The sequence below is a fragment of the Trifolium pratense genome, linkage group LG2 (genome assembly GCF_020283565.1).
Source record: "Trifolium pratense cultivar HEN17-A07 linkage group LG2, ARS_RC_1.1, whole genome shotgun sequence".
NCBI classification, from domain to species: domain Eukaryota; kingdom Viridiplantae; phylum Streptophyta; class Magnoliopsida; order Fabales; family Fabaceae; genus Trifolium; species Trifolium pratense.
The window spans coordinates 29,482,672-29,497,849 of record NC_060060.1 but is presented as its reverse complement, the minus strand read 5'-3'; the positions used below and the strand labels follow the sequence as shown (position 1 = coordinate 29,497,849).

Here is a 15,178-nt window from a genome sequence, read left to right as displayed (position 1 = left end):
ATTCAACTTTTACCCTCTCCAATAGTTTTTCATTTAACACTCTACCCCACCACTTTTTATTTCATATTTTTTATTTAGATTTATATTTTTGTTTTTATGATTACATAAAATTACAATTATTGACTAAAATTAAATTAAAATAATAAACACTTAACAAATTATAGGATACAAATCATAATTAATTTAAAATACAACACACAAGTAACGTAATTAGTACGATACAAATAATTTAAAATGCAATGCAACACACAAACAACATAATTAGTACGATACAAATCATCTTCAATCACGTCTCATTCCAAACTTTGTCCATTTCACTGAAAAAAGACTAAAAGTTCAAAATAAACACTGATGGAAAGATAATAATAAGATTAAGATAGTGAAAAACTTGGTTTTTTTTCTTCTGTGTCCAAATCAAATGAATCAAGTCTCTATTTATAGACAAAAAAAAATCTTGAATTTTGGTAAAATATATATATATATATATATATATATATATATATATATATATATATATATATATATATATATATATATATATATATATATATTGCAATGAAATAACTGAGTTCAAAGATAAAATGTGATAAAAATCTAGGCAGTCAATCATTTGCTGCCACATGTCCCTCCTTTTTTTCATTCAATTATGTTGAACCCTTTCAACACTTCTCTCCTCCACATCTTTCAACACCCACTTTCAACTCTCCCCTCCAATAATTTTCAACACTCAACACCCTTCTTTCAACACCATTGCTGATAGTCTTAACAAATGATGGATTCACACCCTTTATAGGTTTCGATCGCCCATAATTAATAGCATAATACTTTTGAGCCTTAAAACATTGCTTCATTTTGTTTGAAATTACATTCAAGCACGAGAGAATATACAAGTTCGATTTCTGATAAAAATAATTCTTGGTCAAATTATCTTGTGACCGAACTTTAAATTACTCAATATCTTTTCCTAATACGGAAACACTGATTATACTTACTCCTTTCGTGTCTGCCCCTGTAATGTGAACAATATTTGAATAAGCATAAGGAAGACTCTAAAATACATTTATACAAAAGGCAAGAGGTATTGAATAAATTCACTACTCGCTTAAGACACAAAACCTTAATATCTAGAAGGATATACTTTTACAAAATATATCGAGAAATATGGCAAGTGATAAAAAGGAGAAAAGAAAATGAAGAATTATTGTGCTAATCATTTTATTAGCTTTTTCTTAATGTTGAAGAAATTATAAAAATTTAAATGTGAAATATGCTTTTAAGGCATGTTTAGCCTATTTAAAATGACTATATAGAAACATTTATGTAACACATACTTTTAAATAGGCTACAAGGTCAGACCAGGCTTTAAAAAGACTCAGGCCAAGTCAAAATAAATAGCATTTCATAGGCCGTAGGCCAGGCTCAGGCCTGAAGAAAAATCGTAGGCCAGACTCAGGCCTATCAAGACCTGGCCAGACCTGTTCCCAACCCTAACGGCAAGTGATAAAAAGGAGAAAAGAAAATGAAGAATTATAAGAAGAGAGAGTGAGCACTTGTGAGAGTGATGATCATATATATACTCTTTGAACAATATGTCTAAGTATGCACACTTTCGAGCACACGATAGTCTAGTACTTAGATGCTGAGTTTGGACTTCTTTGATATAATTGCTACTTATCGATAGAAAAAAAATGATGGTCCACATTGAAAAATTACATATAAACTTCAACATAAGCTCGTTCCACATTAATCTATCTCTAAAAAATATTTGGCAACTTTTACATACAAGTATGGAGTGTGACATGACATTGGGAGTCACACATTCCTTTAGTATTTTTCACCAAAGAAAATGTAAAATGAAATTTACCATAACACAAGTTCAAAAAGGTGAGGCAAAAAATCTAATTAAATGTCAACCAAAATTAAATTAAACTAATTAAATTGATCTTCTTATTCACAATCACAAAACCTTAACAGCTGTGCAATGCAATGTAGGAAGCTTCTCCAATAAATCAACAGTCAACAATGATGCTTTGAATTTTGGTTTTGTTATGATCCTTTCAGCATATCCTATTGAATTAGAAGTTGTTGAAGTGTTCCTTTCACATGGACCTAACCATTTAGCTTCCATGTACTTTTGCTTCCTCCATGGCCCCATATGCATTTTTTTATCCTTCATGCATTTTTTGGCTGCAATGCATAAGATTTTTATTAAGTTGCTTAATCTCTCTTCTTTTCCAACAAATATTTCTGGTAGCTTCTTGATTAGTTTCTTGTATTCATCACTTCCCTTTGCCATCTCAAATTCAGCTTTGAAATTCACCTCTATCATCACTCTTACTTCACCTTTCTTTGTATTTGTGTTTTCTCTTACATCCAAAAATGTGTGTTCCCCTGCATAGATAATTTTGATCATATATTAGATTATGAAAATTATGATATTAAATTCTAAATTTAGTTTCCCCGTTTGAAAAATATTTTTCCTTTTCCAAGTGCAAAATAATCATTGGATGGAATGATGGATACATAGAGCAAGACATCTTCAAGACAATATAATGATAGTAATGTGTTATGAGTCTCCCGTTAAGTAGATAAAAATCAAATGTCAAATAGAGTGTCTATTCAAGAAAAGAAAGAGTCAAATAGAGTGTTTAAACTACGAAACTCCCTCACTTTTCTGACAAAATCCACCAAGCCAACCTAACCGGTCACGACATGTTGTTGTGATTTGTGATTGAGTTTGAGGGACTTTCGCCGACCCTCTATGAGATCTCGGTGCTACTGCCCAGCCCCACCTTCATTTGAACTAGCTATTTAGTCTTTTTGATTTGACTCTTCTCGTTAATTTAAGTCCGTGCAAGTCAGAGTTAATAGAGTGAAATATCGTGGTGCTATAGACTGAAAGACACCTTCGACGAGATAGACCGCCTTTATAGAAGGTAGTAATGTTAGAAGTCTCATGTGCTTTGCTTAATATGATATATTTAAGTTATGAAACACGAACACCAACATCAGACATAATACAAACAGTGACACATCGACAACGATAAATATTAAGAAAATAACATAATTTAGTGTAATTATATGTGTCAATGTCATGTCGATATCAGATACCAACATGTGTTCGATATCAAAAACACGTTTAATCCGAACACACCCAGCAAAACTAGCTAGTATCTGGGCTACGCCAATTATTGGCCACTCTTATAGTTTATACTCTTTGAATTTTATTGACCCAACATTGCTTTTCATACACAAACATATGATATTAAAATTAAAATAAAGTTATTCCCCAAAAAAAAAATTAAAATAAAGAAAACAAATAGTAAAAGCCATAATTGAAAAGAGATTTGTTATATACCAGATGGAATATCCAATGAACTTCTCCATTTAGTTTTGCAAATAGCACTATTGAACCCAACTTTTTGAAGCCTCTTAGAAACCTCCCTCAATAAGCAGATTCTGCAACTAGTGCCACTAATCTTTGTGCTGCAAACACACACTCTTTCAGCTGAACTTTCTATTTCCTTAATCGCTTCTTTGGTGGCATTCCTTATCTTTGTCTCCAAAGAACTTGTTCTATATACATTTGTCTGCACCAATTTAAACCACACTAATTAATTTCATCAAAACAAAAATGTCAAAAATCTAATGCTTTTGGAACAAAAGTTACAAAACCAAATTCAAATCATATTAATTAATTAATTAATAAATATAGCATTATGTCTTCCTTAAATCACGTTTGCATTAAAAATCACACTTGACCAAAAATAAAACATTTTACAAAGGCAAACGCTCCTCTTATTCCGATTCAAAAATCAAAATTGAGCCAAAACCCATGTCACAATCAGATCCATTGTCACAAATTGCAATCATGATTATTATGTACAAATATTTATATAGTGATTAAAGACAAATACATCCCATTAAAATATTGTTACATAGATCTTTAAAATCTTTATACTATTACGTATCACAATTTAGAACTATGGTCGGACAGAGCAACTAAGTTTGGTTTAGTAATGAGGGGTTTGAATATTATGTATGAGGTTTTGGATCCGATGTTCTGCTCCAATGTAAACCAAAGAACTATGATCATATCCAACATAAAATCAAATGATTTTTTCTAGTTACTATTAGAACAATAGAATCAATTAAGCAAACAAAGAAATCACACTACTATGAACAATATATCAATTTAAAAAAAAATAAAAAATTATCATATATGAGTAAATACCTGCAAGCCTTGATGTTGGGTGTCCCAAAAGCATCGATCTTTCTCGTTAACATCAGTCTCATCTTTGTCTTCATGATCATCATCATCCAAATCCAATTCAAGTGAATTATGACATTGATCATGATCATTAATACCACGAGCATTTGCTATAGTTTCACCAACGTCAAGAAAATTAAACTCGATATCATCAACACTAGTATCGTAAGATTGTTCTTCGGATTCGACACTATCAATCGACAGAAACCTAGTGGTTTTTCTGGTCAAAAAAGAAACACTGGTGATTTTCATTTTTCTAACAATCACTTAGGCTGTTCTTGCTCAACTTGGAATTATGAGTTTCTGTGCCTTTTTTATAAGCAAAGAGAAATGTTTTTAAGGTGAGCCCACATTAGGATTAGGACTCTACTACTCTATACTATATGCCGCGGCGCACATGATGGTAATTTGGAAGCTTATATGGCATTGTTTTATTGGTTGATTCATATCTGTCTATATACAGCATCTAATAATTCAAGAATAATGATAAAAAAAAATAAAAATTAAACAACAAGTGGTAAACAAATACCCCCTCCGTTTTTTTATATTTTACAATGAGCTGAGGATCGAACCCAAGATTTATAACGTATTATTCAAACCCTTCATCACTAGATCAATCCTAGTGGCTTACTCCCTCCGGCCTTATTTATAAGCAAAAGTTACTTTTTAGATTCATTGAACAACTGATGTATCTAGTCTATATCTAAGTTATATATATTAATAGTTCAATGAATCTAAAAAGTAATTTTTGCTTATAAATAAGGTCGGAGGGAGTATTTAAATGCTTATAACATTTCATTTTATTTACTTTGTTCCACAGAGTTTGACTCTTATGTTGGACCGTGATGGAGGAGTTTCACTAGATTGGATGGACACATTGGGCATTGAGCAACCTTTTAAGTGACTCTATAACACCACATTTTCACCCAAAACTTTAATGTATTGGGTTTATGGATCTCTCACTTATAAAGTTTTCAACCTCAACTTTTTCAACCAACGTGGGACAATTTTTTTCCAACATTTTTTTTTCCTAAATTTTTTTCTAAAAAAAGGATCCACGTTAGTCAAGTCCAATTATTTTTTTTTTTTTTGATAATAAGTCCAATTATTTTCAATAACAATTCCATTAAAGCTATTGCTCGGGACATACAACAAGGATCCACGTCAGTCAAGTCCAATTATTTTCAACCTACCATTTACTCCAATCATATATATGGATATACTCGAATATTCATATTTCAATTTTTTGTTCTATTTTTTTTTTAGTATATTTTTTTAATACTTGTTTTAAAGAAAAAATAATCATAAAAGGACATTTTAATTTTACTATTGAAATTACACATTTTCCAAATATTTTACTAAATACTAAATTAATATTACTATATTCTAGTAAATTTGACTGACTTTTCTATGGTGGTACACATTTTAACTTGACTATTGGGAATTTTGTTCATTAAATTATGCATTTTGTATAAATTTAAAATATTGTTCGATGAACTCAGGGTCTGTTTGATTCGCTAAAAATAAGGGACTGGACAGGACAACTGTAGTTGTACTGTGTTTGATTGTAAAACTGTTTCAGGAACTGGACAAACTGGGAAGCAATGGACAGGACAAAAACAGAATTTTTTGTACCTCACTAAACCACAGCACAACTTTTTGTCCGCAGTACAAGTTGTCTAAAATGCCAAAATACCATTTTATTAACAAAAAATGTTTAATATCCCAAAAGTTTGTTCTGTGCTGTTCTGTCATGTGTTGTGCTGTTCTGTCTTATACTATTCTGTCCAGTACTTACCCTTTAACAAATCAAACACACCCTCAGTTTATTTTTCTCATTTGTGTGAATTCTTCACTAACTATAGGAAAATAAAAAGGAAAATTAGTGAAAGTAAAATAATAAAAGAGGCTGAAGAAGGTGTATATATATGATATACACCCCTATCCTAATCATGTGATGGAGACGATAGGGACCACCATGATGTGAATGAAGGTGCCAATGCCATGCATGTTGCGAGATCAGGGTCGTTGGTTTATGATATCTTATCCAATGAGGGAGTTAGGTGGGTCCATCATGTCCTTCATCATAAGTATCACATTTTATATGAGAATGGATTACAAGATTTTAGTGATGGATAATGGTGAAATACGCGGCGTCTTGTGTATGGTTTTGTTCATTCAAATATATAATCACTCATCATATAATCAAATAAAAAATATATACTATATATCATTATTCATTTGAAGGCAAGGGTGGGGCATGTGACATATATACGGGGACAAATTTAAGGGCTTCTATGTCATTTGGCTATGATGTAATAATTGTATGCCACATTATATGTTGTTGTGTAAAAGGGACATGTATAGGAAGAGTATGAGTTGAAGCTTGAAACAACTATGATATGCATTTGTTTTATAGGGAAAAAAAAACAGTTGGCACATTTATTACTCCTCGTAGCATTATTCTTTCTTTTATTCATCGAGGGATTTCTTCATGTGAAATATTAATTAATCTGACCATAAAAAAAATTAGTATTAGTAATAATAGAGCAATGAAAGGTATGAGATTAGAAAATTGTGTGCCTTCTCTTTTGAGTGAAGAACATAATCCAATATGAACTATGCAAGTAGACTAAAGTGAGTCCCTCCTTAAAAAAAACATAATTCAATTTCAATACGATATTTAATATAGACCAATCTGCCCGCATGTCAAAATAACACCCAATCTAATATAGACTTCCTAACCAACGAGCAATTTTATACCAAACAGGTGAGATGACGTCACATGTAATGCGCAAATGGTCAGCCGACTCCACCAAATTCGCACAAAAGACACAAAAGGAATCACTCTCATACCTAATAAATGTACGTTTGAGGAGGTTTTGTTTGCTGGACATCCTATCCTGAAGTAATTGTCAAGAGAATACAATCACATTTGAGAGTGCCCAAGACTTCGATCCACACCCGCGACAAACGAAAATTAGGCTCATTTACGGTATATGCACCTATAAGTGCCAAATATGCCGAGTAGCTACCACTCATGTAACTTTCATTAGATAAGTAACCAACTTCTATTTTCTTTTTTTGTGAGTGAAAATATATTAATGAGAGTATAGGGGTACTCAAACTCTTACAAGAGTAGTCCGAATCCAAAATCATAGTAGGAGAATTCTAGTTATCTTCTATGAAGGATTGCAGAACTCCCACAAATTATGTACTTAAATGTCTTACGCAAAATAAAATGAATACATCGAAGTCATACAAAATTAACCTTAAACTTCTAAATACTTACTGACACCGGCAAGATTACTTAGATACTATAGCATGCTCTCAACCAACTTCTAATCTAATTTGAATTAACCTTAAGCCTTTATTCAAATCACACTCTACATTCAAATCACACTATTTTTTTTTTCTTTTTTTGACTTCAACAAATCACACTATCTTGAAACTAAAGAAATACTAATTTTAATTAAGGCACATTCTTCATATCATTTGTCTACTTTTCTGATCCATGTAAATATAGCTAGGTTGGCAGCTATCAAGATGGCATTGAACTTGTGGTTTAGGAGATACCAGTATATGTACTATAGCATATGCAATCAATGAATCCAATAGATAAGATATAAATATATATACAGAATGGGCAAAACCTTTCAGTTTGGTGAATATAATTTATCTATTTATATTGTTAGAGACAGCGAGAGATCCACCAGGGAAGTGTAAAATGTTGTGTTACTATTAATTTCTGTGGTTCAGATATGAAATAAAAAACAAACAAGATGTAGGTAGTGAATAAATAACTATTTTTCACCGATCGTTAGTTGGTTCAGTGGTGATTGGCGCTGAACTTGGTAGGGACGACCACGGTTTGATCCCCGTAACTGCGATCGAGAGGGGGCTGAAACCACTTGATGCCATAACTGACCTCGAACCAGATTAAACTGATGGTGAAAAAAAAATTGAATAAAAAAATAGTGAATAACTATTTATAAATCATCCTAAAGTGAGACCTATTATTGTTATTGTTTCGGTGGTGATCGATATTGAGCTTGGTAGGAACCATAATTCAATTTCTCATAACTGCGATTGGAAGATTGGAACCACTTATGGAATTGGCCCTGGACCAGATTAGAAGATCCATTGGACCGGATACTAATAGTGAAACCAAAAGAGCTATTATTTTTCATAAATTATAATAAATATTATCTAATTTATATATTTTATTAAAAAATGTAATAAGAGTTCATTTTATTTTATTCTTGACTCAGAGTTCATTTTTTTTAGAGATCCTACATACACTCATTTTATATATATTATTATATTTGATATTTGATTGATTGAAGATTTGGATAGCAACGGGGTGTGTGTGCTACCTACGTGTTTCTGCATGTGCCTTGTTGGTTTATATATCCATCTTAATTACATTACACTATGAATATATATATATATATATATATATATATATATATATATATATATATATATATATATATATATATATATATATTGATTTGATTATTGAAACTTAAATAAACAGGACAACACCTAACAGATGCATGAGAAATAAATTCTAGTTAATTTTCAGAGTTTTACACAAAGGTGTTCAAATTTTATTCTATATTAGGTTGACAATTTTGAAAATATTCATTGGACCAGATTTGATGCGAGGAGGGTATATATTATTTTTGTTTGGTTATTGGGGCATAAGTTATGGTGCATAAGCCTTGGTTATGCACATCATCCATAAATATCCCAGATTGCTTAGCGCGTCTCCCAGTTTGCTTAATGCACCTCATATTGCTTAGCGCACCCCCAGATTGCTTATCACCGTCAGTTTACTTAGCGCGCCCCCACCCCCAAATAAATAACACACAAAACCATTACTCAAGCATAATGGTTTTGAATTACAACCCTCTAAAATCATTCGATAGTAAAAATGGTTTTGACATTATAAGTACATTTAATGTGAAACCATTCCACAACAAAAATGGTTTTGGGGGCATGCGAGAAAATTTTGGGGGTGCGTGAAAAAAAAATTGAGGGCGCGCAAGAAAATCTGGGGGTGCTCTAAAAGCAATTTGGGGGGGTGCGTTAAGCAATTTTCATTATTTATGCATGGTGCATAAGGAAAAAGCTTATGCACCATAACCACTCCCGATTGTTGGTTTGTTTATCTCATACATTTGAACATGATACGGATTTGTGGCCAAAGTTCATATAAATTATTAGATTTATATAATGTTTGCCGTTTATGTGCTTTATTGATAAATTAATTTTCCGTTTATGTTTACATATTTTTTTTCCGTCAAAAACAAAATTAATATTTTATTTTGAGTTTAATTGATATGCATCGACGGTTTAAAATAATTTTGCACAATCGTCCAATAAACAACCATTATTTTGCCATGTCATATCAAGAAAGTGGGGTGGAGTGAGGTGATGTGGAGGAAAACATGGTTGGTATTGGTTGACAGTGTAAAATTATTTTACACCGTCGGTGCATATCAATTAAATCCTTTTATTTTTAATTTATGACTTATAAGAATAGAAGAAACTAACAATAAAAAAATTTCTTACTTACTTGACCAAAAAAATAATATTCTTACGGTTATATCTGTCTAAAAAAATTTCTTCTATTCTTTTCAAACAAAAAATGTAGTGAATAACTGTAAGAAATATTTTAATTATATTGCCTACTTTAATATTTTTTTTCGTCAAAAACAAAATCAATCTAAAATTTTATTTTTAATTTAGAAAAATGCTAATATTTCGTAAGAAATTTTTTACAAGAAAGAGAAGAACCATATGTGACAACATTTAACAATTTAACAATAAGATAGTACAGGTACGATCGATTTCACCAGATAGTACTAGTAATACATAAATGTTTTGTCTTTTGAAAAGAAAAAAATTTAATCAACAAATAACTCAATATGAATATACAAGTAACCTTGTGATTTTTTGGCAAAGAATTCAAGTTATAGTGTATAGATGGGAGATTTTAAAAAAAAAGTGAAACTAAGCAATTGCACACAATTCATAATGTATACATATGAAAATTATGGGGATATATGCTCTAATATTGAAATTTATTATTTGAATGATAAGCAAATTGACAATTTAATCTTTAAATTGTAACATATGAAAATTTGAAAAGGGGATATATATGGTTTTTTAGTGTTAGTTTCTTCTATTCTTATATTGAAATAGATTTCAAGTTATAGGCACTAGACTTAGTTTCTTCTTAATATTTATTTAATTTGTGACTTTGCAATTTTTCCATTGCTCATCATAATATGAACACATTGTATAATGTTCTTTGATATACCCTTCAAGCAAGTAAAGCTATAACTACTCTTTAATCTTCAATTTTCATCCTCAATCCAAGGACTTTGTTTAGGTTTACCAACATTCCTAAGTGCTTTCCAAACAACACTATTACACATGAATCCAGACCCAAAAGCTATTTGACAAACTCTATCACCTTTTTTTATCCTTTTGTTGAACTCAAGATAAGCAAGTTCATACCAATTACTACTACTAGAAGTGTTACCAAATCTCTCCAATGTTTTCCTTGATGCTTCCATGTACTCTTCTGTAAGCTCCAAATTCTTTTGAATTTCATCCAACACTTTCTTGCTTGTTGCCAATGCACATACATGCTCAAAAGCTAGCTTGAAATCAGGAATATATGGCTTTGATTTCTTCTTCTTGAAAAGTAAATTTGTGAAGAAATGAAGTTGTTCAGAAACAGGTAGTACTAGTGGTCCAAGTGTTGTAATGTTGGCTTTTAATGCATGTCCTCCAATTTCTATGACATCTTTGCTTATTGAAAGTCCTTTCTTTCCTTCTTTATCTTCTCTTTGATGTATGCTTTTGTAACTTTTGTTGTCGATTCCTTTATGAGTTCTAACCAGCTGCAAAATGCATTTGCCAAAGTTCAAACTAATAAGACATCCATGTGGATTTTAGGAGTCACGCAATTAGCAAGTGTGAACCGAACTATCCGATCAAGATCAGACGACTTATATTTTAAGTTTATTTATGAAATCTCTTTAAATTTGATTTAATGAGTTTAAAATATAAGTTATTTGGTCTTGATCACGCGGTCTAGACTTGATGATTGTGTGATTCATTGCACATATTCTAGCAATCACACAGTCAGCAAGTCTGAATCATCTGATCAAGATCGGACAACTTATATTTAAAGTTAATTTTTAAATCTCGATAATTTACCAAATTTAAATCGTACAGATTCAAATTTAATGAGACACACGAAATTTTATAACTGTGTGATTGCACAGATTCCTTGACAGTAACCCTAAAATCGACCTTTTACAAATTAAACAAAAGAAAAGATGCCATATGGAGATAATACCTGTTTGAGTTCATACTTGGCGCGCCATCTATCAAGGCGAAAATTCGAGAGCATGATGGCTGCAGCTCCCATTCTAAAGAAGCAATTAGGAATAAGCATGTCAGAGTCATTGCCACTATACCATGAATAGCTAACAGCTTCTGTGCTAACTACTAATGCATAAGATCTTGGATAAGCATCAAGAAGGTCTTTAGCTAAATCAATGGCTGTGATTCCAGCAGCACAACCCATTCCACCAAGGTTAAAGCTATGTATATCAGATCTAAGCTTGAAATGGTTTATAACCATTGATGAGATTGATGGTGTTGTGTTTAGTATTCCACAGTTTACTATTAGAATTTTGATATCTTTTGGTTTTACTTTTGTGGTTACAAGAAGATCCTTAATTGCACCAAACATCACTAGGGATAACTCTTCTCTGCCATCTTTCAATGATGATGTGTAGCCGGGGCGAAAAACTCCTTTTGGCAAGTAGGTTTCATCTCCTATACCAGATTTCTTAAGAACCTGTTCTTGAAATTTGATGGCAGTGTCATTGAAATTCCCTGATCTTTTTGCCAACTCAATGAACTCTGCTTTAGAAACCTGCACAAGTAGTCCCATCAGATATATGCAAACTTATACACCACGGCACCGACACTTCATATTGAATGTGTGTTCAGTGTTTGACACGTATCAGTGTGTGACACCAACGTATGGTTATAATCAATGATTTCCATTTTCTCAAATGTGTATCGACCAGTGTTGTCGTGTCTATGTGCGTGCTTGCAAACATTGAATTGAATATCCTCTCTTCCTTTGTTCATTATCATTTTTAATTGTTGTTTTAAGCTTATTTACATATATAAAAAAACCAATAAATTGTGTTACTCATTATATGTCACTTTTCTAAATACTTTTTAACTATTTATTACTTCATTCCATCTATTTCTCACACTATAATAAATATTTAAAAACAACAAATAAATAAAAATAAAAAACGACATTTGTAGAATCCATACTTCTAATCAAATGTGTGTTCGGTGTTCGACTTAGTGTATGAGACAGATACATGTGATTACATTCAATTATGTCAATTTTTTCAAATAACTATCGATGTCAATGTATCAATGTCATGTGTGCAGTATCCATGTTTGTGTCGGTGCTCTTCATACGAAGCTACTACAAAACTAGTCTAGTCATATGCTACATTTAATCTTACCTTGTACTCATTTGAAGGGCGAAAACACGAGAAATCAAGCAAGTAGGTAGAGCGGGGTGTAGAATCAATATATAAATAGAGCATAAGGAACACAAGTCCAGAGATAAATACAGCTTCAGTGATGTTATATTTGACAAAGAGATCTTCCCAAGTGAACTTTCCAATATGATTAATCAAGATAGCAAGCAAAGGGGGTGCGAACAGTAAATACAAGCGATGGTTAATGAGATAACCATAACCCAATTTCACATATTTTAGATTAACAGAACTAAGGAAATCTGGCATTCTAGGCCTTACTCTAACAGAGAATGAAATTGGGCCATCATTTGGGCCAGTGTTTTCAACACCCCTTTGTAAAATTTCAGTAGAAAATTCTTCATTTTCATTTGACATGAGTGGAAAAAAATGGTTATATATTAGAACAAACAAAGAAGGAAATATATTGATGGATTTAATAAGCTAATGTAACTTGATGGGCATTATTGAATTGAGATGAGAAAATGTGAAAATCAAATGTAAATATTTGAAGAATATAGGAAGTGAAAGAAGTTTAATGGGGTATACATATATATAGGAATTTAATATGTAGCATTATTATTATTATATATTAGCAACTAAGTTGGAGAAATGATGCAAGCAGAGTAGGTATCTTGTGCATGAATGCGTATGAGCAGCAGATTTGTAGCAAAATTGAAATTGTATGCATGAGGAATGAGTAAAATATCAAGATTCATCCAATTGTTTAATAATTTAATGATATTTGGGGTACTAGCTTAGGAAGAAAAATTGCAACGTGACAAAAAAAAAAGTATTTTGTTATTAAAAAAATGTTCAACTGAAAATGTGTTATTAGCAAATTTGGTAAGGCAAATTTTGTGTGTGAAAGATAGACACACATAAAGGATGAAAAGTAATTAAAATAAATTTAGAATATTATATGATGAATGAAAAAAAAAAAAAACCTAACTTCAAACTCATCTTCAAAATTCTTAATTTAATATGATTTGTATTCAATTTCATTTTTATTTTTTATTTTTTTTATAAATTGGATATCAAACCATAGAGTGTGTGGGCCACATGAACAACAAAGTTCTTCATCAAGAACTTAATAGTGTTGGCCCCTGAAGGTATAAACAAGTGATTAGAGAGTTTGGACATCAATTGAGAGTTTGAAAAAGAGGTTTAAGATTTAATCTTTGTTGTTAATCATTTTCCCTCCTCTCTAATGATATATTAACAATTAACATCTGTCTATAATTTTTTTTTAATAAGTTGCATTTCTAAAAGGTTTGGATTCGAGATTTTTTATTAAGTTGAAAAGTATTAATTATTTCATTTCATTCAAGTGTTATTGAGTGAAAAGTTTAGATATTAAAGAAAACAAAAATTATTAAGTTTTTTGAAATATTGAACCTAACTTTTCCTTACAAAATTTGTTTATAAAGTGAGAGGTGTCACTTATTCAAAAAAAGAAAGAAAGAGTAAGATAAGATGTGTTACTCTCTAAAAACTCATTTTAGGTCTTCTCTTTAAATTATGTGAGACTTAGAGTGTATCAACCCCTCACAATCACAATCAACAAACATTATTGAACTCGATGAATTAGAGAAATTAATTTCTCAACCATTGTATGATCTAAAGTTTTAGAATTGTTATATATATATATATATATATATATATATATATATATATATATATATATATATATATATATATATATATATATATATATATCTAAACTCATTTAAATTTGAGAAAGAGATTCGTGTCATTCCACCTTATTCTTTTTATAAAAGAAAGTTTATGCGACAGATTGAAAAGGTTCACTATGATTAAACATGTCTACAAGCTTATAGAATGGTCAATGGTGACATAAATAAAGGTATTTACAAATTTTCCGCCAACAAGATCGTTACATAAGACAGTAACACAATCATCAGACAGTTTGTCCATAAGCAAAAAGGATTATCCCTCGCTCAGTGATGAAGGAGTGAGGGCTGCGGCGCATATATTGGAGAAAGGGAGTAAATGGTGGTTTGTCAATATATACAAAGGAAAATTAGGGTTACAACTTTTACATAAATTTTTTGGGCCCAACTTATTATACTATAAACCCGACCCACTAGGCCATTACCCTTTATTATTACTTCGATAACCCTACCAGTTTATCGTACTCCCAATATTTTTTCCATTTTCTCGTTCCGCTAGTTAAGTTGTGACATTATAAAATTGAGAAATTTTAGACAAATGTTGTCTGCTACTTAGCGGACGTTATAAAAAAATTAATTGATAGGATGTTCCGATATCTAAGTAACGGACGGGGTAT

At 31.1% G+C, this 15,178-nt stretch overlaps 2 protein-coding genes across 2 annotated transcripts; both read right to left on the bottom strand.

The window, feature by feature from the left end:
* Positions 1-1,716: 1,716 nt before the first annotated feature.
* On the bottom strand, positions 1,717-4,619 carry LOC123908502. The gene is made up of 3 exons (XM_045959159.1): positions 4,235-4,619; positions 3,359-3,590; positions 1,717-2,391 (listed from the first exon to the last, which is right to left on the bottom strand). Exons 1-3 carry the CDS (start codon positions 4,520-4,522, stop codon positions 1,958-1,960), a joined length of 954 nt encoding a protein of 317 aa, XP_045815115.1. The 5' UTR covers positions 4,523-4,619; the 3' UTR covers positions 1,717-1,957.
* A 5,829-nt stretch (positions 4,620-10,448) lies between these two features.
* Positions 10,449-13,372, bottom strand: LOC123909098 (3-ketoacyl-CoA synthase 15-like). Its single transcript, XM_045959874.1, has 3 exons — positions 12,853-13,372; positions 11,652-12,236; positions 10,449-11,190 (listed from the first exon to the last, which is right to left on the bottom strand). The coding sequence occupies exons 1-3, from the start codon at positions 13,243-13,245 to the stop codon at positions 10,639-10,641; spliced, it is 1,530 nt and encodes a 509-aa protein (XP_045815830.1). The 5' UTR covers positions 13,246-13,372; the 3' UTR covers positions 10,449-10,638.
* Between the last annotated feature and the right edge of the window lie 1,806 nt (positions 13,373-15,178).